Source organism: Vidua macroura, chromosome 5, assembly GCF_024509145.1.
Source record: "Vidua macroura isolate BioBank_ID:100142 chromosome 5, ASM2450914v1, whole genome shotgun sequence".
NCBI classification, from domain to species: domain Eukaryota; kingdom Metazoa; phylum Chordata; class Aves; order Passeriformes; family Viduidae; genus Vidua; species Vidua macroura.
This window is the reverse complement of record NC_071575.1, coordinates 4,549,346-4,574,006: the sequence shown is the minus strand read 5'-3', so window position 1 is coordinate 4,574,006 and position 24,661 is coordinate 4,549,346. Positions and strand designations below refer to the sequence as shown.

Here is a 24,661-nt window from a genome sequence, read left to right as displayed (position 1 = left end):
CTGAAAATAATTTCCCTTTTTGAAACTGTCCAATTGAGCCTAGTCCAGTACACCATATCTCAGGCAAATGAATAGGTAAGGAAGGGGAAAATAGAGGTTTCATCTTGCAATTGGAAATCTAAGATGCTGTTAGTTAGAAGTGGTTTCTTTATAATTAATTCATTAATTTATATACCACGTTGTGGAAATTGCAGGTTTGTCAATATGAGACACAGATTTATGAAATTAGGCATCAGTTACTTGTTATAGCTTCTGCAAATGGCAAGGTGCTGGTGGCTGCAGATTCCCCTCAGTTCTGTTAAATTCATGGTGTTATGTTCTGAAGGATCCAAGTCTTAAAAAATTACCAGTCATGTTTAGGTGCAGAACAAATTATACATTTACTCCTTAATAAGTACATGCTGTTTTCTACAGCCCCTTTTAAGGAATACTCACAACCAAAGAAAAGGTGTGCAGATTTTCCCTAGAGGTCACATGTTTGCCACTTGACATTTGTGAAAGCAGGGAGGGGATGGAGATTTTTCTGCTGTCTCCTAACTTGGAAGCTGTGAGGACTCTGGAAACAGCTGCCAGCTCCAAAAGGTACAAGACGAGAAAGTTGATACTGATGGAGATTGTGCTTCCAGTCCCTCCCTGAATGGCAGTCTGGAGACAAGGCTGTCAAACATGAGTTAGTGATTTTGGCAGATTGTCTTTAGGGCTCTTGTGTTCAGCTGTCCCTGAGCAGACCTGTATGGAACACAGAATAAAGGCACAGTTTCTGTGTGCCTTATTTTGCCTTGAATATGTTGCTAAAGGTTTTTAGTCTTTGCAGTAGCAAGAAGTGCTTTTAGGGATTAGTCCAGGATTTTGCTTGAAGAAAAAATAAGTCTCAAACTCAGCTATCAAAAGATTGCTGTCTGATTTTACTTGGCATAATCAAACATTTTATCATGTGGTTATAAGAAAAGTTTGCTGATTATGTACCCTCAATTTCAAGTCATTTACCTTTGCAATTGGAATGTGGTAGAATTTTAGATTATCAATAGTATAGATGAATGTTAGTGTCTCAGCTTTTGTAAAGCTCTACTTCCCAAAAATATTTTTGGGAGATATTTGGCTCATCCCAGGACTGGTGCCTGAAGGAAGCAGTGGTCTTTTATGTTGAATACAGCCCTAGTTAAGTGGTAATCATTTTATTAGAGCTTTAGTTCTCTTTATTTGAGTACAATTTTACAGTCACAGAACCCAGTCCTTTGTTCTCTTTCTGTTTGTTTACCACCAATGCCTGTCTTAGTGTGAATACAAATATTTCCTGTAGTAGTCGAGTAAACAAAAAATGGAGGTCTCACAGCTAACTCCAGGATTTGAACAGGATTTTGATTCCTCGGGATTTGAACAACCCAGGTATCTCTTGTTTTTACAGTGGATTTTTGTTTGGGGTGGGAAACTGAACATTTTTAAACATTCTGTTTTACCATTGTAGCACTCTTAATCCTTTTAATAGTCCAGAAGTTGTTCTTCTCACTGTTGTCATCTTAACATGACCCTAATTTATGACACCAAGCCAGTGTGCTCTTCATCTCCTAAACACCAGTAGATGAAACCTTGGCTTTGCCTCCTTTATTACAGCTAGCAACCCAAACCTTTGCCAGCTGCTGACAGTAGTGGTGCTGAAAAAATAAAAAAAGCAATATAGTGATCCTTAAGAACACACACACTCACAGATTGTTTAAAACTTGGAAGCCTGCATGAGTTTATTTGTTTTCTGGAAATATTAAGGACTGTGCCTTCTCATTTTAGTTTTTCCCTGTTTTTTTTTTTTTTTTTTTCCCTAAGGGGAAATATATTTACTTATATATACAGATCTTCAATCATCTTTCAAGTCTTCTCTATCTCATATGGAGGCATGCAAGATATATGTTGTTCTGCACTAAAAAATAAAAAATTCACAGGTTTGGTGAGAAGGATGCACAAACTGGGAAGTGCAGACTAAGACAAATTCCTTATTTTCCTAGACCTTTTCATCACTATCAGATCACAAAAAGATTTTTCTCTTCCCCCATTTCCTGATTACCAAAACCACCTAATCCTTCTGCATTGTCAACCAGAAGGCTGGTTTGTGATATAAAAAGGGCTTAAAAATATGAAGGCTTCCTTGTTTCCTCCTAGGTGTTCTAATTGCAAATCAGTCAGTCAAGGTTGCTCTTGTCCTTCTATTCATTCTTTTCTGTTTCTTCCTCTGCTTTGTCAGGGCTCTTTAACAAGTGGAATCACCTACCTTAAGTTTAATGACTTAGTAGTAAAAGGATTGTTAAGAAAAACTCACCAGAGGTATGGCTGGCTTTTTTCTCATCTTGTTCCACAGATCTTTTTCTTTTAGTGGTCCTGTAGCAGAGAGAATTCTTTAAGATTTTTTTTCCTAAGCTTTACAGAGTGCTTTATGGTGCCCATTGGCTGGGCCTCTACTCATATGTAATGGCATCATATAATGTAAATCACAGAAAGACAACAGATCAAGAATAGAGCAGGCAAAGACAGGGATACTGGAATGCAGACACCTTACAGAAGTTCATCTGGCCAAACTGACACTCTTTCCTTGGTGAGAATAATTTTGGCACAAATACAGTAGAGAAGCTGAATGTTTTTTCAGTCTCTCCAGCTTAGTACCTAGGCTTTGATGCAGAAAATCAACCTCTGCTGGAATAACAAGCAAAAAAAAAAAAAAAGAAAAGTGTTGGTTTATTATGGTTCTCCTTGGTTGTGTGCAAGAGCAGAGGAAGGGACAGGAATCATCTGCCCAGCTCTGTACTGCACATGTGCTGCTGTGTGCTCGGGCAGGAATCTTCTCTGTGCACCAAACAGGGACAGTGAGGATGGACAGGAATCCTGGGTGTGCAGACCACACGCACGGATGGTGTGGACAGACAGGAATGTAATGTCTGTGTCTTTGTGTGGCTGTTGAGGCAGGACACTTCTAGGTGGATGTCAAACCTAATAATTGGCCATACAGAAAAAAATTCTTAACTTTTATTTAGTTTGGGGTAGCAAAGCTCTGGTGGTTATCAAAGGAAATGCCCTTTCAACTCTTCCCTCAAGCAGTTACCATGCAGGATTTTGATGGATTCAGAGATGAAAGCAAGCCACAAGAAGAATAATACTGGGTTTCTTTTTCTTTTATACGCAACAGCTTTTAAAATTAATTTCAGAACAAGCGCAAATAGTCTTGAGGTTTCGTTGTGTGTGTTTTTTTAAAGTTGCTATCAACACTGTTTATATCATGTAGACACAGATCCATTCGTGTATACACCCAGAGCTGAGTTCTGGGCAGTCACAGACAGTCTGTGCTGAGATGATACTGAGCAGCTCACAACACTTTAGCATCTAGGAATTTGTATCTGTACATAACTCCTTTTTTTGCCAAGAACAGCATATATAGAGGGGAGGGGGGTTTGCTATTAACAACTCTTTGAAGATGCAGGCAAATGTAGTTGAAGTGGTGAGTCACATAACAACAAAAATATGTAACAATAAAAGGTCTGTGGTCAAAACGCTGGCATATACTTTCCAAAATTAAAAATTGCTGGATAAAAGAATGCTTTTACTATATTTATTGTAACAAGGCAGTCACAATACACAAATATTGGAAGACTTCCAAATCACTTCAGCTAGGAAAGGTGTATGTAGATACACATGAGCAGATGGCCTACAAATTATTTTGTTGAGCCAGGGGATCATGACTAGCTTTTAAGATTTTGCAGTAGGATGCATCTTGTATGTAAATTCCTATATGAGATTTTGCCAGCCAGGGTTCATATATACCACTGGACTGAGAAATTTTCTTGTTTCAGAGCAAGAAAGAGACTGAGACAAAAGCAGAGTAACTGAAGTGGTTGTGTTAGGCAGCTTTGTGAAGTTGAGCATTTGAAAGTGGATTTATTTTGGAAAGGAGAACCAAATAGAATAACAAAGGAAAGGGGCACAGAGTAAGGTAGTTGATGGTAAGATGAGCAGGGTGTGGAGTGAAGCAGAAGAGAAAAGGGAAGGAGAAAATTCAGGCAAATAGTCATAACAAAATAGGAGACCCATCAATGATGTCAAGCAAAGTTTGTTCTGTATTTGATTGCAATATTTGCCTGTCCTATAGGATATAACATAGGTCGTTTAGAAGGTTTGCCTTCAGATTTTGCATAGATTTTGTAAGACTAACCTTACCTGTAGTGCTTAGTGTTGATGCTTAAATTGCACAAGTTTAAAGTAATCACAAGATCAATGAAATGTTGATATGTATTTCAACCTTAGCATAACCTGAGATACCTTTCAGATTTTGCTTTGTAAAAGACGCTACCAACCTATCAAAGTTTTTAGGAAGAGTTTATGCTCCAAAATACATTTCAGCTTGTTTCTCTCATCATTTTTTGTCTTTGCTTTTCTATTATTCTCTAAAACATAAGATTAAATTTTTAGTTTGGACGCACAAATACACAGTGAGAAGGGAAGAATGAGCAAGGGGGAAAGTACAATCAGAAGTTTTCAGCAGTTTGATTAATGAAGACCGCGGCAAAGACTGATATTTCCTTTTGCATTGTTATAGAAGTAGCATTTCACCTTTTTCTTAAAGTGCTTTGTCTTTGGTAGTAAGTATCAAAGTAGATTAAAGAGACAATAAACTGTATCTATTAAACATTCATCAGACACATGATCATGAGAGGCTTGCTTGCTGCTGATCACTTGAGAATTTGTAGCAGGTCAGTCTCCCAGAATCGAAAAGAAAGGCATGTACCAAAAAATTCAACTGCTGTGTAGCATTTAGTGCAAGGATATCTTGAGAGTCTATATCCAGACTCTTAAAATTCCAACAAAATATGTTAGTTTGGACTCCAAAGAAGAGGAGCTTGAATAGCAGTGCTATCCATCTGCTTAGCTGAGCTGTAGTTCCTACCCAGTAACTTTTAATTTATTGACCATTTTCAACCAAATGTGACAGAGGAAAAGAAGTCTCAAAGATTTTTGTAGATTTATAGGAACTTAATTAACATGCACAGCTGAGTAGAGGCGAAAAGAGCCCAAAGTAAAGCTCCCACACAGGGGAAGGCAAGGAGAATTGAGCTGTGCTATATTTTATTTGGCTGTAGCACACACATATGGCTGGCCATTCAGAACATACTTACATACACTGGTCCCAGCTGACTCTTGCCTGGAGACACCATGGGGGAGGCAGGCTGCAGAAAGAGATTGTTACATGAGTTGAAGGCCATGCTTAGAAGATGGAGAATACAAATCCAAAGCACTCAGATTTCATCAGTCAATATGGAAGGGTAGTAAAGTGGACTCACATGCTCTTCAAGTGTAGCCATGCTGTCTGCAAAAGAAATTGCTTCTTTACTGATTAAAGAAGCAGTGAAGATGGCACAATAGTCCGAGAGGAGATGTAACAGCATGCTTTAACAAAAAAAAAAAAAAAAAGAGTTGTTAAGCTAATTTAAATCAGTTAGTCCTTTCTGTTTTAAGGGTGTGTGGCAGCAAAAGATATTGATCTTATATTCTCTTCTGCAGCAAGATCCTTCTCTTCCATGGTGTGGAATCAAGATGAGATTTGCCCTAACTGCACCACAGGGCAAGCTCATAACACAGAAAATACCTGCTTATTTTAAACCTAGAGGTTTAATCTGCTCAAAAATGGAATGTGAACATAACCAGTTCTCATAGTTTACCTTAAGAATGAAAACAGCAGCTCATTTTGTTTGCTGTTCTGTCTTCAGATCAATTTCAGTCAATGATCTCTTGGGTTATCTGTTGTGTGAGAGATCCAGGACTCTTTGGGGATGTTGTTGTGGTTTACCATTTGTCCTGCTGATGCTGCCTGAATGTAATTTCTTGATGCATAGCCCACCCATTCTCTAAAAATTAGTTTTACTGTATGATTGTAAATGTCCTCAGACTGCAGCACTCCCTCAGACATCTTTGAGATACAGGAAGACACACCTTAATGATATTTCTGCCTAAGACCCTTACATGCAGTGGAAAGATGCCAAAGAAATAACATACTTGGCTGGTTCCTGAGTAGTTAACCATGAGAGGAGGTATTTTTTATTTTTAGTTCCCTTTCAAACCTGTGACTGGGCAGGTTCCAGCTTTTATGGAACAAGTAATTGAGAAAGGCAGTTCTATTACCACTGATCTTAAAATACATCTTGAGGTATCTCTAAAAAGAGTAAAAGAGAGCTAAAGAAACATATACTATGATGGTTGTATGGTATAACACAAAAAGGAATCCCAAATACAGATCTGGTTTGGATTTTTTTTGTGTGTTACTGGTTTTCTTCATGTCAGGAATCAGAGCAATAGATTTAAATAAAATTGGTCACTGGGCAATTCCATGGTTTCATAGTTTGTTCATCTCCTAAGGAGCTAAGTCCAAGAGACACATTCTTGTACAGGGAAAATTTCAGTTCCAAGTTTATTTTTAATCCCATCCACATACGTCTACATATGTCAAGTCTCACAGAGCATGCCCTATCTAGATGATCTGCCTCCTTTAGTTTACTTCAAAGGCTTGTAGAGTATGAATTCTTCAGGATGAAGCTTCTCAGTAATTATCACATGTGGGGAGATGAAGAGGAAAATGACATCTTTAAACACAGAAATTAGCTGGACTGATAAAGTCACTTTTAAAGTAATATTGTTGGAACATTGCCAGCAGCCAATGCAGAGGCAACATCTCAGGTAGAACTGTGTTAAATCCTGCAGGCTTTGACAAACCCCAGCAGCTGCACAGGCTCTTTGCTGGGCTCACAAAAACACAGGCTCCTGCATGTGCAGAAACATAGTAATGGGAATGGGTTTCATGTCCATGCACTTGAAATTTGTGCTGGTGTGCTGCTAATAGAGAAATCTCAGTTGCTGATCTTAAACATAGCCAAAAGGAAAGCCAAACCTAACTACTGATGTGTATTTTAAACTTTACAAAGATGGCAACTCAGTGTGTGCCATCTCTTTACAAATTTGAGAAGTGTCTCCCTTTCCATAAAGTATCATGAGTGGGAAGGGGGCACAGTTAAACACTTAAAACAATCTCTCAGAGTCCTAATGCTCTAAGTATAGACTCAAGGTAGTATATTTAGGGTAGGTATAGACTGGAGGTAGTACATTTAAGGTAGGTGTAGATAAACTCAAGGCAGGCCATCATATTCGAATAACAGGCAGTAACAGGGATTATTCTTTCTCTGTTTTTCACAGCCAGATTCCAGCAGGGAGCTGGTTGGACATTAACAGGGATTATGGCTCACGGCAGGTTTCTAACAAGGAGAAAAGAACTATCTAAAAGCCTTCACAAGTGCATAATTCTCAGAGATAGTGAATTCGGCCCACACTTTGAAAGAACATCACCCAAGTTTTTCCATTATATTTCAATGTTATTAGCGACAAAAATGTTTCTGAACTGTTGCTTTTTTCATGTTTCCAGTGAAACATTCTGCTCAGATTAAAATGGGATAACTCCTTTAATGCACCAACACACTGCCTCCACCACATACTCATTTGTCACAAGTACAGTCATTATATTAATATTTACTTAATGTGGGTTTTTCTAAACTCTACATTAAAGGATTAATAAAGCTTGTTTAGACTGGTTAGCAAAACCAAAATTACCCCACGCAAATATTCTACAAAAAATTAGAAAGGAGTCACTGATGTCATCGTTTGTGCTGTGTTTCATGGTGGAAGAACAGACTTGATGCAAACTCTTTGAGTAAATTACTGCAATGAGCATAAGAAGCAGACTGGAAGAACAGAGAGAGTGCAACAGCTCATGAGCTGCTTCTTAGAGAGCTTCTCTAGAGATACAGAAATGTGTGATTCCCATGAATAAAGCATGGTTTCAAAAGTTTTCCAGGGTAATGGTTACCAGAACACTATAGCTGTCCTGCAGAAATGCTTAAGAAAGGTATGTACTCTCATTAGAACATACAACTTAGTGCAAGCTTGCAAATGAAAACATTCTGTAAAATATATTATAAACAATGTCTGTAGTTATATCTGTGGGTTTCAAATTTATGTGTGGGATTCCACAATAGAGAGTTTGTCAGATCTGGGCAGCACTCCTCTAGGCTTTACCAGCTGTATTGCAGAGTATGTCTCTGACTTTCCCCTAAACTTTGTGGATCAGCAGCAGTTCTGGTTTTTCTCATGTAATAATTTAGCTGTGATAAAATCAATTAATTTGGTCTTTAGTGTTGAGGTGCACAAGCAAGCTACCAGTGTGGCCGGCAGTGAACATAAAATAAAGTACTTTTAGGAACCTACAGGTGAGAGAGTGCTTTGAAGCAGTACTTCCATGAATGAGGAACTGAGTGATTCTTTAAAAATTAACTATGGCTACAGTTTTGGCAAGTAAAATAGTGTACATGTGCAGATTGCAATGAAAGTTTTCAGGTGTTGGTTATGTTAGTTTAACTGTGGTAATTTCCTTGTTTACCCAAACATTTAGTGATTATAGAATACAGGCAGAAGTGAACTAGGGGAAAAAAAGTAATGAAAATACAGTGAAATCATGGCAGGACCATGAAACAACCAAAGAGAGCACGTTTAAAGAAGTTCTGATGCTGAACATTTCACATTCATGATTAAAACAGATTTATCTTGTGTTTTCTCCTGGTGCTTTTTTCTTTCAATATAACTGCCTGCTGTAGCAAGGGATAGGGAAAAAGAAAGACTTAAATAATGACAGGAAGTAAAAAAGGCATTAGCAGCAACTGTATCAAAGAGGCAAAAGGAAAACTGCAGAAATTCTGGGATGCAAAAATGGAGGGGTGGGCAAGATCTGATATTTTTAAAGTCCAGTATATGACCAGGGGAAGTTGAGTTTTTTTAGATGCAGTAGCCTTGCAAATATTTTGCTTTAGACCTGCAGTTCATAGACTTTGGTCTGCAGAGCCAAGGCCTCCACAGTCATTCCTGGCTTTCAGCTAGGAGCTGTGTGGTGGCTCTTGAGTAATTTTGAGAATTTACACCAGTATGAAGGTTTGGGACTGTTCTTTGCATGGTGACTATTGGAAGAAAAGAAGAGCATTGTTAAAGGCTTTGACAAGCTGTGGGGGCTTTGGGGAAGGTATAATTGGAGGGCCAGGAGTAATTTTATGAAATCCGTCCAAAAAAAAAGGTGAAATGAAGGTACCTTCTGAAAAAAAAAAATCACAAAACCTATTGAGTTGTGGAATTTTATCCAGTTTTCTTCATTCCAGCATTTTTTCTGCACATGCCTGAAGAACATACCTGTCAGGGCACATGGTATTTTTTATAAGCAAAATCTGAAGCTGACATCCGGTTCCTATCATTGCTAGTTCTGCTTACAGCTCTGGAGGTTTTAGACAAAAGCACTCCTGACACATCTGATTTGTCTGCACTGCTCATTTATTTTCTCACAGGACCCTGTGGTTAAACCACTTTGTTGTTCATACTTTTCACAGTGATGTAGAATTGCTTGCCCTAGGATCTGAGCCATAACCTCATGAGGTGGGAGAGGATTGTATAATAGCACCATGACAAACCAGCTCAGGACTGCAGGATGTTGGAGTGGTTCCCCACAGAAAAGTAAACGGTTTGTTTTTAAATCATTACAACAGCCATTTGGTCTAGAAATTTCCATCCTTTCGGACATTCTTTTTTTCCCGTGGAAGAGCAATAGGAGAAAAACTCAGTTCATATATTTACAGTTATTTTTTAAATTACTAAGTAAAAGTTTGTCATTAGTAGTCCAGTCTTAAGCAGAAACTCTTTATTTCTATGTTTTATATAAAAATAATTGTAAAAATATTATAATATTATACATTTTATTTGCAACACTGCTTGGGCTTTAAATTTTGGAAAATTATTCTTAGTGGTATCTATCAGGAAATAAGCTGCTTTTCTTCCATCTTTTGATTTTTGCCTAATTCCAGTCCAATATATATGCATAAATTAGTTCCTTTAATGGAATCACAATACTAATTTTGGCATTTTCTTGCCAAGACTTGCCACAAACAACACACACACACACTTAAATGAACAGCAGCTGCAGTGAGAGGTCAGGTTGAATTAAAGAGAGAACATAGAAAATGTCCTTCTAGGTGAACTGATCCCATAGGCTTGTCATCAGAGATTGTTCTGGGTTTAAATGTTCAAAGGGCTGTAATGGAGCTAAGCAACTAAACCATATTTGGCAAGTAGAGGAATTTTAGAACTTATCTCCCTCTTCTTCTGAAAAGTTGAGCTTTGAAACTCTCAAATGATCTGATGAAAATTCCAAATAATAAGAATTGCAGCATATTTTAGGTCGGAGTAGACCTCTGTGTCTGGCCACCAGCTGAGAGCATCACTAATTAGAGCAGCTGGCTCAAGGCCTTGTTCAGCTGCATTTTCAGTGTCTTCAAGGATGGAGATGCCACTGTCTCATGGCAGCCTGTTCTGACATTTGATGCACCTCATTATGAAAAGAATTTCCCTGATCTCTAATGAGAATTTTCTGTGTTCCATTTTACATCTGTCATTTCCTGTCCTATCCCCTCCAATTGCTTCATGTCCTCTATACCTCCTATCAAGTAATTTTAAAAAGCCTCCTCTTTTCCAGGCTAAACCACACCAATTCCATCAGCCACTTCTCAATACCTGCTGCCAACTATTAATAGTAGGTTCTACTTGAATTTAAGTGACAGAAGTACATGACCTCTTCAGTTTGACTTCAGAATTCTCTCTGAGGCACTCTGTGCTTTTTGCTGACCAGACCCAACCCAGAGGGAGGTGTGTGGCTTCCCTGAGGCCTGGGTAAGGGACATCACCAAGAAACTGCCCAGCCTGGTGCAGCCACTGATTGTTACCTTCTTACAGTTTTCTGAGTGGGCAGCAACAAAGTCCCAGCAAAAAGGATAAGGACAGTGAGGAGGGGCCTCAGAGCCTTGGGAAAACTGGCCAAGGGATCTGCAGCACACGCTGTGTTCTCTTCTGTGCTGCCAGTTGCAGGGAATGATGGAGCAAGAAACAGGAAAGCCATGCAGATGCACACCTGGCTTCAAGAGTGGTGTAAACAGCAGCATTTTGTGGTTTTTGATCATGGGTGAATTTATACAACACTGAGCTTGCTGGCAGCAAATGGGGCCCACCTGTATCAGAAGGGAAAAGGGATCTTAGCTCAGGACTCAGCAGGGCTCATGGAGAGGCTTTAAACTGGATTGGAAGTGGGACAGGGACATAGCCAGGCTCGACAGAGATAAGGTGTGGGGCCAACCTGCTGGAAAGCAGCTCTGAGGAGAAGGCCTGGGGGTCCTGGTGGACAACAAGCTGTCCATGAGCCAGCAGTGTGTCCTGGAAGCCAGGAAGGCCAAGGGTATCCTGGGGTGCATTAGGAAGAGCACTGCCAGCAGCATGGGGGTGATCCTCTCCACTAGTGAGGCCACACCTGGAGTGCTGTGTCCAGCTCTGGGCTTCTCAGGACAAGAGGGACACAGAGCTGCTGGAGTGTGTCCAGTGGAGAGTGACAAACATAATGAAAGGATTGGAGCATCTCTCTTACGAGGACAGGCTGAGGGAGCTGAGCCTGTTCAGCCTCAAGAAGAGACAAATGAGAGGAGGCCTTAACAACATCTGTCAGTGTGTGCAGGAAGGGTGTCAGAGGATGGACCAAGCTCTTGGACCAAGCTCTTCTTGGTGGTGCTGAGCAATAGGACAGGAGGCCATGAGCAGAAACTGATGCACAGAAGTTCCACCTGAACATGAGGAAGAACTTTCTTTACTGTGCAGGTGACCAAGCCCTGGAACAGATTGTCCAGAGAGGCTGTGGAGTCTCCCTCACTGGGGATATTCCAGAACCCTCTGGAGGCAATCCTGTGCCATGTGCTCTGGGATGGCCCTGCTCGAGCAGGGAGGTGGGAGCAGATGACCCACTGTGGTCCCTTCCAGCCTGACCCAGTCTGGCTTCTCTGCAGTGTTTATATTCTTCTCTACCCCTACCAGCTAACATAGTTTGGGTTTCTTTTCTCTCAGGAAAGTTAATGTGCTGTACTAGCATTCTGCTAAACATCTGGGTTTCAATAGCTTTTCTTCACACACACACACACACACGCACTGAAAGTCATGTAACAATTCATTATTTATTATCAAAACAATAAATTTCCAAGGAAATGTGAAATGATTTAAAATCAATTGTTCTCATTGCAAAGAAGAAACTGTTGAAGAGACAACCTTAAATGTAATAAAAATAATAAATATTAAGAAAGTGCCTTTACAATAAACTGGTTGTTTAAGGATTAATGTAGCATGTTTCAAGTAGTGATTTATGAATGATGAGTCAGACTTGGAATTCAGAACTTGCTTGACAAAGCAGAGCAAACAATAAAAAAATTTTGCATGATGACATTGCTTAAGCTCAATTTACTGTGAGCTTTTGTTAAATTATTCCAAAATAAAATCAAATCCAGATTCAAACCCTGGACCTTCTCTCTCATGATCTGAATAGAGACAAGTAGAATCTGCATTCTCTAGCTTTGAGATGCTCATGAAACTTAGAGCTTTCAGTGAGAAACCATGGAATTATGAAGGGATTGAATCAACAGCTGGCATTTCTATCAGCTTTGAGCTTTCATTTAAGACATTTAATTTTAGTGCATAGCTGATGATTTCATATGTCTAGCTGTAGATAATTTGCTCTGTATCATATCCAGTGTAGGTCAGGGTAGTCTTTAGATTTCCTTAGAATACAAAATTTCACAAAGCTCAAAGTGGGGAGCTTTGTGCCTTCTGAGCTGGCAGGAGAGATGCCATCTCTCAGTCCTGGGGCCGCTCCATGTGTGAGCTCCCAATGACCCTGGCACCCAGATAATGCAAAGGGAGGCAGCACTTGGCTCTGCAAGACCCTCACCCATCCCTTTTGGCTGCCCACAGAGTATCATTGCTGCCTGAATGGCCTTTGTGAGCCCAGGACACTCTTCCAGGTGCATTTCTTTCCTTATTTGTTTGTGTTTGTAGGTGTTCAGGGACCTCATTTCAGGGTAGTCTGTTAAAAGGGCTTTATCTAACTAACATTCTCCTTTGCAGACACAGCCAGGTAATGTATTTTAATGTTCTTTGCAATTGCTTACCTAGAATGGTATTGTTAAATTCCATTTATTCTTAGATAATTTATTCTCTACAGTGTGTTTTTCAAAATCCTATCTCTTCTGGAACTGGAAATTTCCTAAGAAGTTGAAGAAAACAAAAAAACTTGTTTCATACTTTGCTAATTCTTTACTTGACTGTGTCCAGGTTCCAATTTTATAAGCCTTCATTATGATACTTTTTCTTTCCCAATATCTATTTATTAACTTTTTAATTTCCTCACAGGATGGCTTTTGTATAATTAACATTTTTCTGACCAGCCTCAGAATTTTTCTGTTCTTTGATATATCAATTGAAAACTGATTTGCAAATTGTACTGGATGGAGTTCTTAAGGAATAACCTATGTTCAGCTTGTTTAGTTTTTGGTTTTTTAAAACTGAATACTTTCTGAGGGCTTCACTGGGGGTTTTTTAATTGACTTAGGGACACCTAACTCATGTTTTCACTGAATTACTCTCCAAGCTGGTGTTTGAACCATAATCCCAAGCATCTCTAAGAAGAAATTAATTTCTTGTACAGCACAATTTTTAGTAGGTACGAGTCAGATGATGCACTTAATTGCACAACTGATTTAGCCTTAAAGGGAATGGGTTGGAGTGTGTCTCCACAGTTTTTACCAGTTCTCTGTGGTAATACCAACTGATGTCTAGGCATGTGTCTTTTTTTCCCCCATGAATGGATTTTGGATATGCACTTGTATAAATGCCTTGTTCCCTTTAGTCCCCATGATAACATTAGAAGGTAGACTGAGATTCTTTTTTCTTGCTTTTTTAAATAGACTCAGAACCGTATGAAGCTGATGGCTGACAACTATGAGGATGACCACCTCAAATCCTCATCCCATTCCAACCAAACCAACCACAAACCCTCCCCTGACCAGGTAATGTCTCTCTCTTTTTTGTTTTTAACGTAATTTTTACCGTGAGGGCTGATGATTTTGTGTCATAAATAGTTTTCCCTGACATGCTTGCAGTACCTTGGAACAAAAGCAGCATTCCAGAATGCAGTTATAAACCAGAACTGAGTGTTGCTGTTGTGTTGGCTTTGTGCAGAGCTCCTGAATGAACAGTTCCTGGTACCAAGCTGTTGTTAGGTGGGTGGAGAGGAGGAGGCACATTGAAAAGGAACAAAAACTTTCTCCTAAAATGCGAGACTCGAGTCCTGTATGACACATTGAGATTTTAGTAGCTCGGGTTTACTGCTTGAGTGTGTGGAGTGCCCAGGACTGTTTCTTGTCTTCAGTAGCAGGAAACCATGCTCCAGGATCAGCTTTCTGATCTGTGGATTGCATACGAGCAGTTCCCTTCATTTCCCACGAGGAAATCCCGGCCTCGGTGCCAAATGAGCACAGACTGCTCCCTCACAAACTCAATGGGCCATGAACTGAAGGAAAATCAATTTACCATCTCCAAAGTGAGGAGCCTCCTGTGGCATTTGCAGAGCACAGCCATGTACTTGATAAGTATTAGAGAGATTAACCATCCCTTGGGTAGCACAGAAAATGCCAACATAATTGCACATCCCATGTTGTAATCTCATCCACTGCAGTTTAATTAAAATATTAGCCATCATTAATCACTGCCTCGACAGAGTGAAGGAATGCTTCTCTTGCCCTCTGACTCATGTAGAAATTGGTGAGATATGAAGGGAAGCATATCTCTCTAGAGCTTTAAGTGCCAGCTTGGTGATACACAGAAATAATGAGTAAGGTACACGAGGAAAAAGGCAAAAGCCAATTCCTTATTCACCCTGCAAAAATAGATCTTGAAACATCTCCTTGCATGTCTGCATCGGAAAACAAGGAGTATCTACAATCAAACAAACAGAAAAACTCTGATTTTCAAGAGAACTTCCCTTTGCATCTTAATTTAATACCTTCCTCCACTGTATGTTGACTGGCTTGAATTTACTGCGGTGTTTTTGGAAGATGTTGGTGTTTCACTCTCCTTTTTCAGGAGAGTGAAATTGTTAATACTGAAAATTAAATGGATTTCTTAATCTTAATTTGGTGCAAATGTTAGAATATCTGTTGTTTCTACACTGAAGTCTACAGAGAGCTGAAGCCATTTCCAGCATGTAACTCTAGTACATGCTTGCAAATGAAGGCAGCATAGCATTCACAGATGAAATTGAAAAGATAACATGTAAAAACGAAATAAAATTTAGACATTTACAGGAATTCTTGCAAAGGCCTCACAGGGAAGGGCAGTAGGGAAGAGAGTGGGTGGGAGGAGGCTCTGACTGCACTTCCCCTTTGCAAAGGGGCATTTTGAAAGCTGACAAAGCCTACAAGGGAGCAAAGAAAGCTGTGCCTCAAGGTAGCTCAGAATACTGCATAAGGAATTGAAACACTTTGTACTGCTGTTTGTACTTTATGTGCTTTAAATACTAACCAACTCTTTATTTCATTCCCATGCTGCTCTGGGGCTTTCCTCCCATTGCCACCTGTGCACCTCTAGGATGAGGAGGAGGGTATTTGGGCATAACCAGTCAGATGCTCTTAGCTCAGCCATTTTGTTCAGAACGGTGAGAACCAACCTCTCCTGCCAATAGAAGAATTTCTGACAGTCACTCCCACACCTCACTCCTGTGCTTTGTGAAACCTGGCTGTGCTCCCTCCCCTTGCTTCCATGTTCCCTGCATGAGGGTGTTTCTCGTGTGTTTATGTGCACTTTGTGATTTTCTTCTTCTAATCATCCTGTCGTTGTTCCACCGTGCTGCGGGGAGAACTTTCCAGGGCATGTAATTGAGTTTCTGTGCAAGTACGAGAGGACAGGAAATGTCTTTCATATCATTTATCATTGACTTCATGGAGGAAACGTTTTCAGTCGGATTCTTTTTCAAAGCAGTTTGCGCCGTAGCCAAACCTCTGTGTGCTTTTTCAATTCTGGTTTGTAAAGAATTTGCTCGAGGATAATGTTCCTCCTGAAGATAATGTTCCTTCTGAAGGTTTTAAGCATGTTGAGATCTGCTGCAGAGATTGCTGCCGTGCACGCTGACCTAACCAGTCACAGATACTTATCAACTCACAATACAGGATTCTCTAGATGGACTAGGAGTATGAATTGTCTATAAATGTGAAATGTAAGAGGAATATCCCCTTTACCTTCCTCTCTGCCTTCCATCTCCCTCATTGTTTCAAAACAGTGGGGGAGAAATTAGGAGCTGTTTTTCATTTAAAGTACGTTTTGTTTCTCTGTGTCCATGTCCACAATTTTTTCTTTTGTGCTGTCAAATTGTCCCCACAACAGCGCCCATTTCCAAAAGGGAAGACAGGACAGAGGACAGAGCCTCTCTCCTCATGCCTATTCTTTAGCAAAAAAACCTCTTACTGGCCAGGAGTCAAGTACTGATTATTACACTACAGTACACAGAATTCATTTCTGCCTTGGAGTATCAGTTTTAAAGCAGAAGGTATTTCTCTGAAGTACTTGAAGTATTTTAAAGGACAGTATTCTGACAGTATTTTAAAATCTGTATGAAACTTTTTCCTTCTTCACTTATCCTTTTAAGTAAAAAATATTTCATGTCAGTTTCTGTGCACTTTTTTCCTAAGAATCTGATTTTTTTCATATCAGTTATTTGAAAGAAAACTGAAAATTTCTGTGGAAATCTTGGACCCTTGCATTTCTTAAAATTTTTGCTTTGTATTAGACTTGTAAAACATTCATGAGAGAATAAGTCACTCTCATCTCTTGCACTTGCTCAATTAACTGCAGACTTACAGTCTGACTGTATAGATCAAATCCCTCTTTTCAAGCCAACCACCTGAAAAATTTAATCCAACTGTGGCAGTGTCAAACTTGAATTTCATGCCTTGGGGTTTGAGCTGAGAAAATCTCTTTAGTGGACAAATTGATGAAGTGCTTCATTAATTTCCACTCACTGTTGATTTCACATTCTCTTTGAATCACCGCTCTTGCAATGGTTGTGCGCTCGTGTATGTTGTTAAAAGTTTTAGAGATGATGATTGTAAAGATCAGCTGAAGCACAGAAATTAAACAGGGGACATCAGGTAAGTAAGTGATGAAAAGGAAGAGGACACTCACTGTGAAGGTAGGAATAATTCTGATTTTCCTTCTGGAGCAAACATGGAGTTTTGTGTAGAAAACACTGAGAAAGAGAATGCAACTGTGCTAAGAGTATGGTTTTTCACAGTTTTCTGAATTAATGTGTGGTTGACATTAAAAATAGTTTATTTCTCCACTTTGAGGCACTTTCCTCAGGAAAGCTGTTACAGAATATCCCAGTCAAAATAATGAGTTAGCCAGCAGCCTTGTCTTCCACACATCTCATCAGAGAAACTTGTCAGCCTCGTCATTGTCGTGCATACATCAGCAGGGAAGGTATAAAGGTGATGGATGCTTCCCAAGCCAGTTATTCCCAACAGAGTACATGTTTTTACTGTGATACTCCACGTTCATTAAAAAAAAAAAAAAGTCCTTATTCTCTTTGTAAAAGCTAAGTTAGAGAGTCCCTAACCTCCATGTGTTAAATGAAATTTATGTATTACAATGATAAAATGTAACTAATAGCATAGGACTTGGCAGTGAGTTTGTTTTTTAAAGTTCCTTCAGGTCTGTGGATGCAATCGCCTCCAGTCAATACTAAAGATTAAATGGAGACCAAAAAACTGTGTAAAATAGTTAACTACTTTATTTTATTTTTATGGTTCAGGTCTTAAGGCTTTTCCCCTCCAGCATTCTGGAATTGACTGAATTTAATATTTAATTATGCCAATTCTGTACATGACAGCATTATCAGATAGAGCTCCCCTGAAATGGATCACTGTTCATAAACATATGCACCCTCCCTGTAATTTCTGAGGATGGTAGTTTACATTTCAGTTTATAGTTCAATGTAAATACCATCTTTCATCCTGAAATCGTTTTTCCTAGCGTTTTTCACTTGGCTCGTTTTCTTGCTGTCTGAATTTCTTATGACTCCTTTTATTCCCCAGATGGAGCTCTACATCCAAGTCAATTCCAGTGTGATTTCACACGAGGATGCTCTTTGGTCTTTCTCAAATGCTAAACTGCTCTGGTCAATAGCTTAATTAGTTATCACTTGCTTTTATCAAGAATAATATGAATTTACACTCTAAGAGATCTAATACATGCAAAAGGATAGGTGTGTATGTGGGTTTATCTCCTTGTAAATTTGTGCCAGGTGTGTGCCATGTGGGGGAAGTAGAAGCAAAGCTTCCATACAGAGATTTCCCAAGCTACTCAGTTCATCCAGTTGTCTTGTGAAGCACAGCTATGCTACCTAAAATGGGAGAAAATGTGGGTGTGGTTCAGAAATCTGCTTCATCCACTCATTAATTGAAAAGTATTATTATGCTTATTAGAGCAACAGTAGAATGCCAAAGAGCTAGCATGGAACTGGAGTACATAAAAATGGGGATATTTCAAGACGATTAAAATATTGGCAATCCCTATTACCATAAAAATATTGTAAGACAGAAAGGCTCTTGGTGACATTTTTCTTCAATACTTGAGTTTGACAGATTTTATCTCAGGAGCAGTAGGCATTGTGAGCTGAGTACTGAAGGCACTCACAAAATTTAACACTTCAGATTTCAGAGGTGATGTCTGTGGTGGAAGGAGGGGGTAAGTCATTACAGGAAAATATTTGGCTCATCTCAAGGCACCTTTGCCAGAGCAGTCAAACTATATGAAGTTTTCATTGGGATCACTACAACACTAAAAGTGTCTGTACTTCGGGAAGTTTGAAGAGAACATTGATTTTTTTTTTTTTCTACAATATTTGATGCTGATTTCTTTTAGTGAAGCAAATAGTTTTTCAAGATGAGTTCCATGTTTAAATTACACAGTTGCTCATTCACTACATAAATGTGATCTTCTCTCCACAATACACATTTTGTACAGAACTGCTTGTCCTGCTGTCACACTTTTGAAGTTCTCAGTATTGTCACTCACTACACTGTGACCTCATAAGCCTTTTGACTAGATTTATTTTCAGTCTGTTCTTTTTAATTGTTAGATCATTCAAAATGGTCAAAACCACCAGGCCTTCATGCCTGACTCATATTACATTGTAATTTAATGGACACAGTACTAGACCACAATTCAGAAGATAAATTCTTTCCTGGCATCGTCTCCAACCACTCACTTGTTCTCTTTCTCCTTGTCTCAAATTCTCTAATTGTAAAATGAGTTCTAATTGTAAATGAGTTTTTGTAAAAGTGTAAGTTCTGCTTGGGAAAAATGCTGTATAAGTGCTAGGTATTATTACTGTGTGATATTTGGAAATTGTCTTGTTAAAGCGATATGATGGTGATTCTAATACTTCATTTTGAAATTGTTCCTGAAATTGCGTTCGATTTGTATTTGACTCTATTACTACTTCTTACCTTTTTTTCCAAGATCCTATTCCTTCCCAAGAAAAGGGAAAATAACCCATATTTTCAAGGAGCTGCCATTCCAGCATGCTGGTTAAAGCTCTTTAGACCACTGTCTCTTGTTCTTTACTGTCATCTCTTGTCTTCTGAAGAGTTATTTCTTCCCCTCTCTAAAAATCTACAAACTAATTGTTTAGTGTAATAATGATATTATTACAATTCTTCATCCAGGTCTGTAAAAACGTTGAAAGTGTCTTGTGCTTGCCTTGGAGACATACCCTGTGCAGAATTTGAAGGCAGCTACATGAGATAATCTTACATTACTTAAACATGTCCTGACAGAGAGAGAGAGAGAGAGGCTGTATTTGTTCTGTCATATTGGTGACAATCAGGGTCCTTCACTCCCCCTTTTTGGATGGGCAACCTTTTAGTAAGAGCCCTAATGTGATGCACTCAAATAAGATGGAGATCCTTAGGAGAGTTAGAGAAGAATGCTTTCCTTGAGACAAAGTCAGCTTCTGCTCCTGGTCCTTTTCTTCTTTTGGAGAACAATTCTTCTGCTAGCTTTTTTTTTTTTTTTTAACCTGTTATTTTGCTGGCTAATAACTAATTTCTGTTAGAAGAATGTATTCTCTGTCCAGGAATGTTATACCTATGAACACAAAAGAACTGATCTTCATACATTGTTCATCTTCTTTCTGATCCCAGAATGATAAAACTAAGATTTCCAAATGGAATTTTGTAATCTGCAGCTCTGGGATGAATTAAACACTCACAACAGAGGTGCAACTGGACTGTATCACTGTCTTCCTATTATTCTTACAGATCAAAGAAGAATACAAGTAGATACTTAGTGTCTAAAACATTCAAAACAGATGGCTGGTTTCTTTTTGTAGAGATTTGTGCTTTTCAGCAAAACAATTGCAAAAAGGCCATCATTCATTTCTGCCAGATGAGATTATGCCAGGTCTGTGTCTTATTTTCTCTTTTGATTTGCAGCTGAACATAATCTTCTACTAGTGGCTTGGTCTTTGTAGCAAGTAGGAATTCTGCACTCAAACATTATTGTTTCTCACTTCCAGAAGAGTTGTTCTAGCAGTTTGTGTGATAGTCTCTGCTATCTCCCAGTTATTCTGAGCTCTGGCACTCCTAGACAGGACACTCAGAGACAGAGGACGAGCAGCTGCAGCCAAGCCCTTTTAGTTGTCAGTTAGGAGGAAAGAAATGGAGAGAGAGGGGAGATGAACAATGTTAGAAAAAGAATCGAGCCCAAACCTGCTGTCCAGTGCATTAACTATGAAAATAAGCTCCAGAGAATGATAACTGAAATAAAAACTGTAAGGGCATGTAGTCATTCCAGACACTGCATTTTCCTGGCTGGTGAAGTTCATAATGACTGATGGACATGTCAGGATTTACAGTTCCATCTCACAGTAGGCTCACTATGGGCTCTCCAACTACATCTGATTGTTAAAGTAACTTCTAGATAAGAACTACTCTATATACATGTAATAGGTGTATTTATTCATGGGATTTTGTGTTTGAATGTAGACCAGGAAACTCCAAAAAGACTTCCTAAAGACAGATAAACCTTCGACAAGTCTTTGCTTTGAAAGTGCCTTTCAGCAGGTGTCTTTGAGAGAGCTGCAACAGCAGAATGAGCACCCAGAGTTAGAGAAGGGCAAGGCCAAGATTCCTGTCACCTGCAGACTGGGGGGTTACAGTTCATCCGAACAGGAAAAGCACTCATTGTGTTCTCTGGTAGACTACTTAGGAAATACCTTCTGGTTTGCATTAGCAGTGGAACAGACAGCAGAGCACACAGCCCTGATCATCAGCATTGCCATGGACACACTCTCCCCGTGCCTTGCTGCCATGCTCTGCTGCCAGAGGCATGTGAGACACTGTTTCCCTTTATCCCTTGTAACAGGGAGAAGCAAAAGACAAAATACAGCACAGCAAGAGATGTGTGTCCTTTCTGGTTCACTCTTGCATAGACAGCAAGTGCTCGAAAGCTTGAATGCATTAAAAGTAGAAGCAGGCTGTTCTTACTTATTCTCAAGCTGCTATATTTTTATAGAGAAGGAATCAGCATAAAATCTGACTGATTCTGTGCAATCAAAACTTGCCTCGTTACACCTACGAAAGTTTGATCAGGAGAATGCTGTTTAAATCCACAGTGTCATGTACAAGATGCCAGCAGTTGTTAAACTATTTTTGCTTACTGTGGGATTACTTATTTTTTTTCTTGATGATAATTGTCAGTATCATCAGTCTGACTACCCAGTTTCACCGTCTTCTGTAATTTAATTTATTTTTCAAAAACTTAACCTGGTAACTAACACAGCTTACGGGGTGAAGTGCTCAAATGAAGGAGATTTTAATAATAAAGAGGTGTGAGGTGTGCACAGTGCAATGAGTTTATTTAGGGATAAGAGACTGAGTGAATGCCCTCGCTTTTGAAGGGAAGGGAGTGAGGAAACAGGTAAAATTCAAACGGTGTGCAAACACTCCCTTCAGCTCTGCTGAGGTATCTCATTCCTGAAAGTTCATTTTCCCCTTGGTCCAGTTACAGGCCCCTCACATCAGTATTTCACTTCTGATCTCCGCAGTCCCTGCTGTTCCTCACGTGGTTCCCTGCCAACTTTGCTCCGCAGCCCACATAAGTGAAAGTTGCCAGTGTCATGGAAAGCACTTCTGGATTTGTTATGTATAAAAATATTTTAGAACTACTTGCTCTTTTTGAGTGCTTTAGGAACCCTACCAACCCACTGCAATTCTCTGCCTCACCTACATGATGGGGAAAGGATTTTATTTAAACAGAGGGAGCTAATGACAAAACTCCTTTCCCTGATTCGTTTTTTCTATTATTTTTTTCTGGTTTGGATTTTTCCCAAGGTGAAGAGGGTGAACTCTGGAAATCATTAATCCATGGGATTTGTTCATGGTGTATAAAAATTTCAAAAAACATTTGCTATATAAAAATGATTTCCTAATTGATTCTGTCAGAAAGGAACTGAGTAAGACAGCTCTGTCAAAATAGCCAGAATCTCTTTTCACATACATTGTTCTGGTTTATGAGGAGAAAATGATGAAGGTTAGAGTTAAATCCTTTTTTTTTTTTTTTTTTTAATTGTCTTTAAAACAAATCTAAAGAATACTGAGCCTGTCCTTGAGCTTTTGTGTGGGGGTCTTCTGAAGAAACCAAGTATCTCTGTGTATCAGTGAACTGAGCTGAACTGAACTGAGGTCAAGATGTGCCTTTTTGAGAACTTTCTTCTGTTTCCATTTAAAATAATGAAGGGAAGACATCAGTGATAAATTGCTCTGAATTTGGGAAAGCTTAGCACATTCTGAGCCAAATTCATGCCTCATAAAACTCCATTGCATTCAGTGGTTACAATATTATTGTTGAACCCCTGTGTTTGTTGCCAAACAAACACAAATGGTCTGAGCAAGAAGGCATAATTCAATTTGCCATGCAAATACTTCCAGGCTGTGTCACTCACTATCTTAGTTTATTTTCCTATCTCCCAGTATAAGATATTTAGCTATAGAGGCAAAATATCCCTGTCTGGCAATATCTATAATAAAACCCAGATACAGGGAGGCATACAAAGATTTGTCAGGTCCTTTTGAAATAATTGCTTTTTAACAAACAGATGTGCTTACACAATCTTTGGCCCCATCTTCTCCTGTGCAATGGTACTTTGGGAAGTAGGTTTTGTTGGGTAGCACAGTTGCAACTGTATGTAACAAAGTTGGAAAATAATTTTCCACGCTCACATGACAGATGTGGTTGATAGGAGATAAAGGATTACCTGCACTGTGTTTCCAAACATATTTGTTATGTCCAGTCTGAAGTTTTGAGGAGGTGTTTGGTGGTGCTTTGGGTTTCTGCCTGGATTTTTTTTTTTCAGAATTCCTTCTTTATTTGTGCTGTGCAGGATTTACAATGGACACTCATGGCGTGTAGACCAGGCTGGCAAGCTAGATCGTTTCTCCAATTACTTAATTCCTTGGAAGCTTTCACATTTATTCCACCTACCCTTCTTTGCAGCACTTTTAATACAAAAACACTGTCATTTTTACCTCACATTGTTTACTTTGACCCCTGAGATTACTTGTCAGTTCTATTTTATTTTCTTCTTGATGTAGCTATACTTCCAGGGAGTTGGTTGGTTTTGTTTGTTTTTTTTTTTTTTCTCTCAGATATTTAGAGATTTAGGAGTAAGTTAAGAAAAATTGCTGAATTATTTGATTGCAAAATGAAGACCACTTACCAGCATCACTCTGCCCTTCAGGGGTCTCTAGTGGATCTATACACAGAGACTATGTGCAAACAAGGCAGTCAGGCTAATAGGGGGGAATGACAGCAGCCTGCCAGTGCCAAATGTATATATGGCATTTTATATTGCCCTTGCTCTATCAAAAAATTACATTTTCTCCCTTTTTATTTTATAAAGATAACTGCTGTTGATCCATGATCAACCTCCACATTGATGTGTTATTCTGACAAGTAAGCCAAGCCATGTAAGGAGATAACTTTTACAAGGTTGACGGATGCAGTTGCAAAAACAGGCAAGCTTTTAGGGGTGTCAGTGAGACTTTATTTCAAAATGGCAGCTGCAGGTTTTTAAAGTAGAAATTTAGAAGGTATTCTCTGAAAATAGTATAGTTAAGTACTTGGTTCTGAAAAAGAAAAGTGGTTGCTTCCTTCAGAGAAAAAAAAGGGATTGTTAGCAGGGAGAAAGGTGACCAGGTTATTAACCCTTCTGCCTGGAGAAGGCATAATTTAAAGCTGGTGGTTGTGGTGAATTGCACATTGATTAAACTCACTCTTTATTCTGCAGATGTCTGTGGACATTGCTGGTTTTCTTTTCCAAATGACCACCTATGTATTTCTTGCATATTTCCAGTAGACACTGCTGTGGATATATAGATATTTTAAAACAGAGACTTAGTATATAAAACTTGAAATTCAGTTACCCATATTGCAGTTGACCATTGTCCAGCAACAGTAGGACTACCATTGGAGAAGCAGTTTCATTTCATTCTAAAGCTTTTTTGCCCCAATGACTTGTACAACTACAGTTAGATTCACATTTATCATAGTCAAAGATTTTTTTTTTTAAATGTATGAAATCTCAAAGAAACTGAAGGTGTTGTTTTCAAGTTGACTTTGGAATATG

General features: G+C 39.0%; 1 protein-coding gene across 2 annotated transcripts in view; it reads left to right on the top strand.

Moving 5' to 3' along the window:
• Positions 1-24,661, top strand: part of ERC1 (ELKS/RAB6-interacting/CAST family member 1) — a 271,097-nt gene that overhangs the window by 230,787 nt on the left and 15,649 nt on the right. For both annotated transcript variants that reach the window (XM_053978014.1, XM_053978013.1), the window contains one exon: positions 13,884-13,985. In XM_053978014.1, the coding sequence (XP_053833989.1) occupies positions 13,884-13,985 (102 nt within the window). The remainder of the gene's footprint in view (positions 1-13,883; positions 13,986-24,661) is intronic.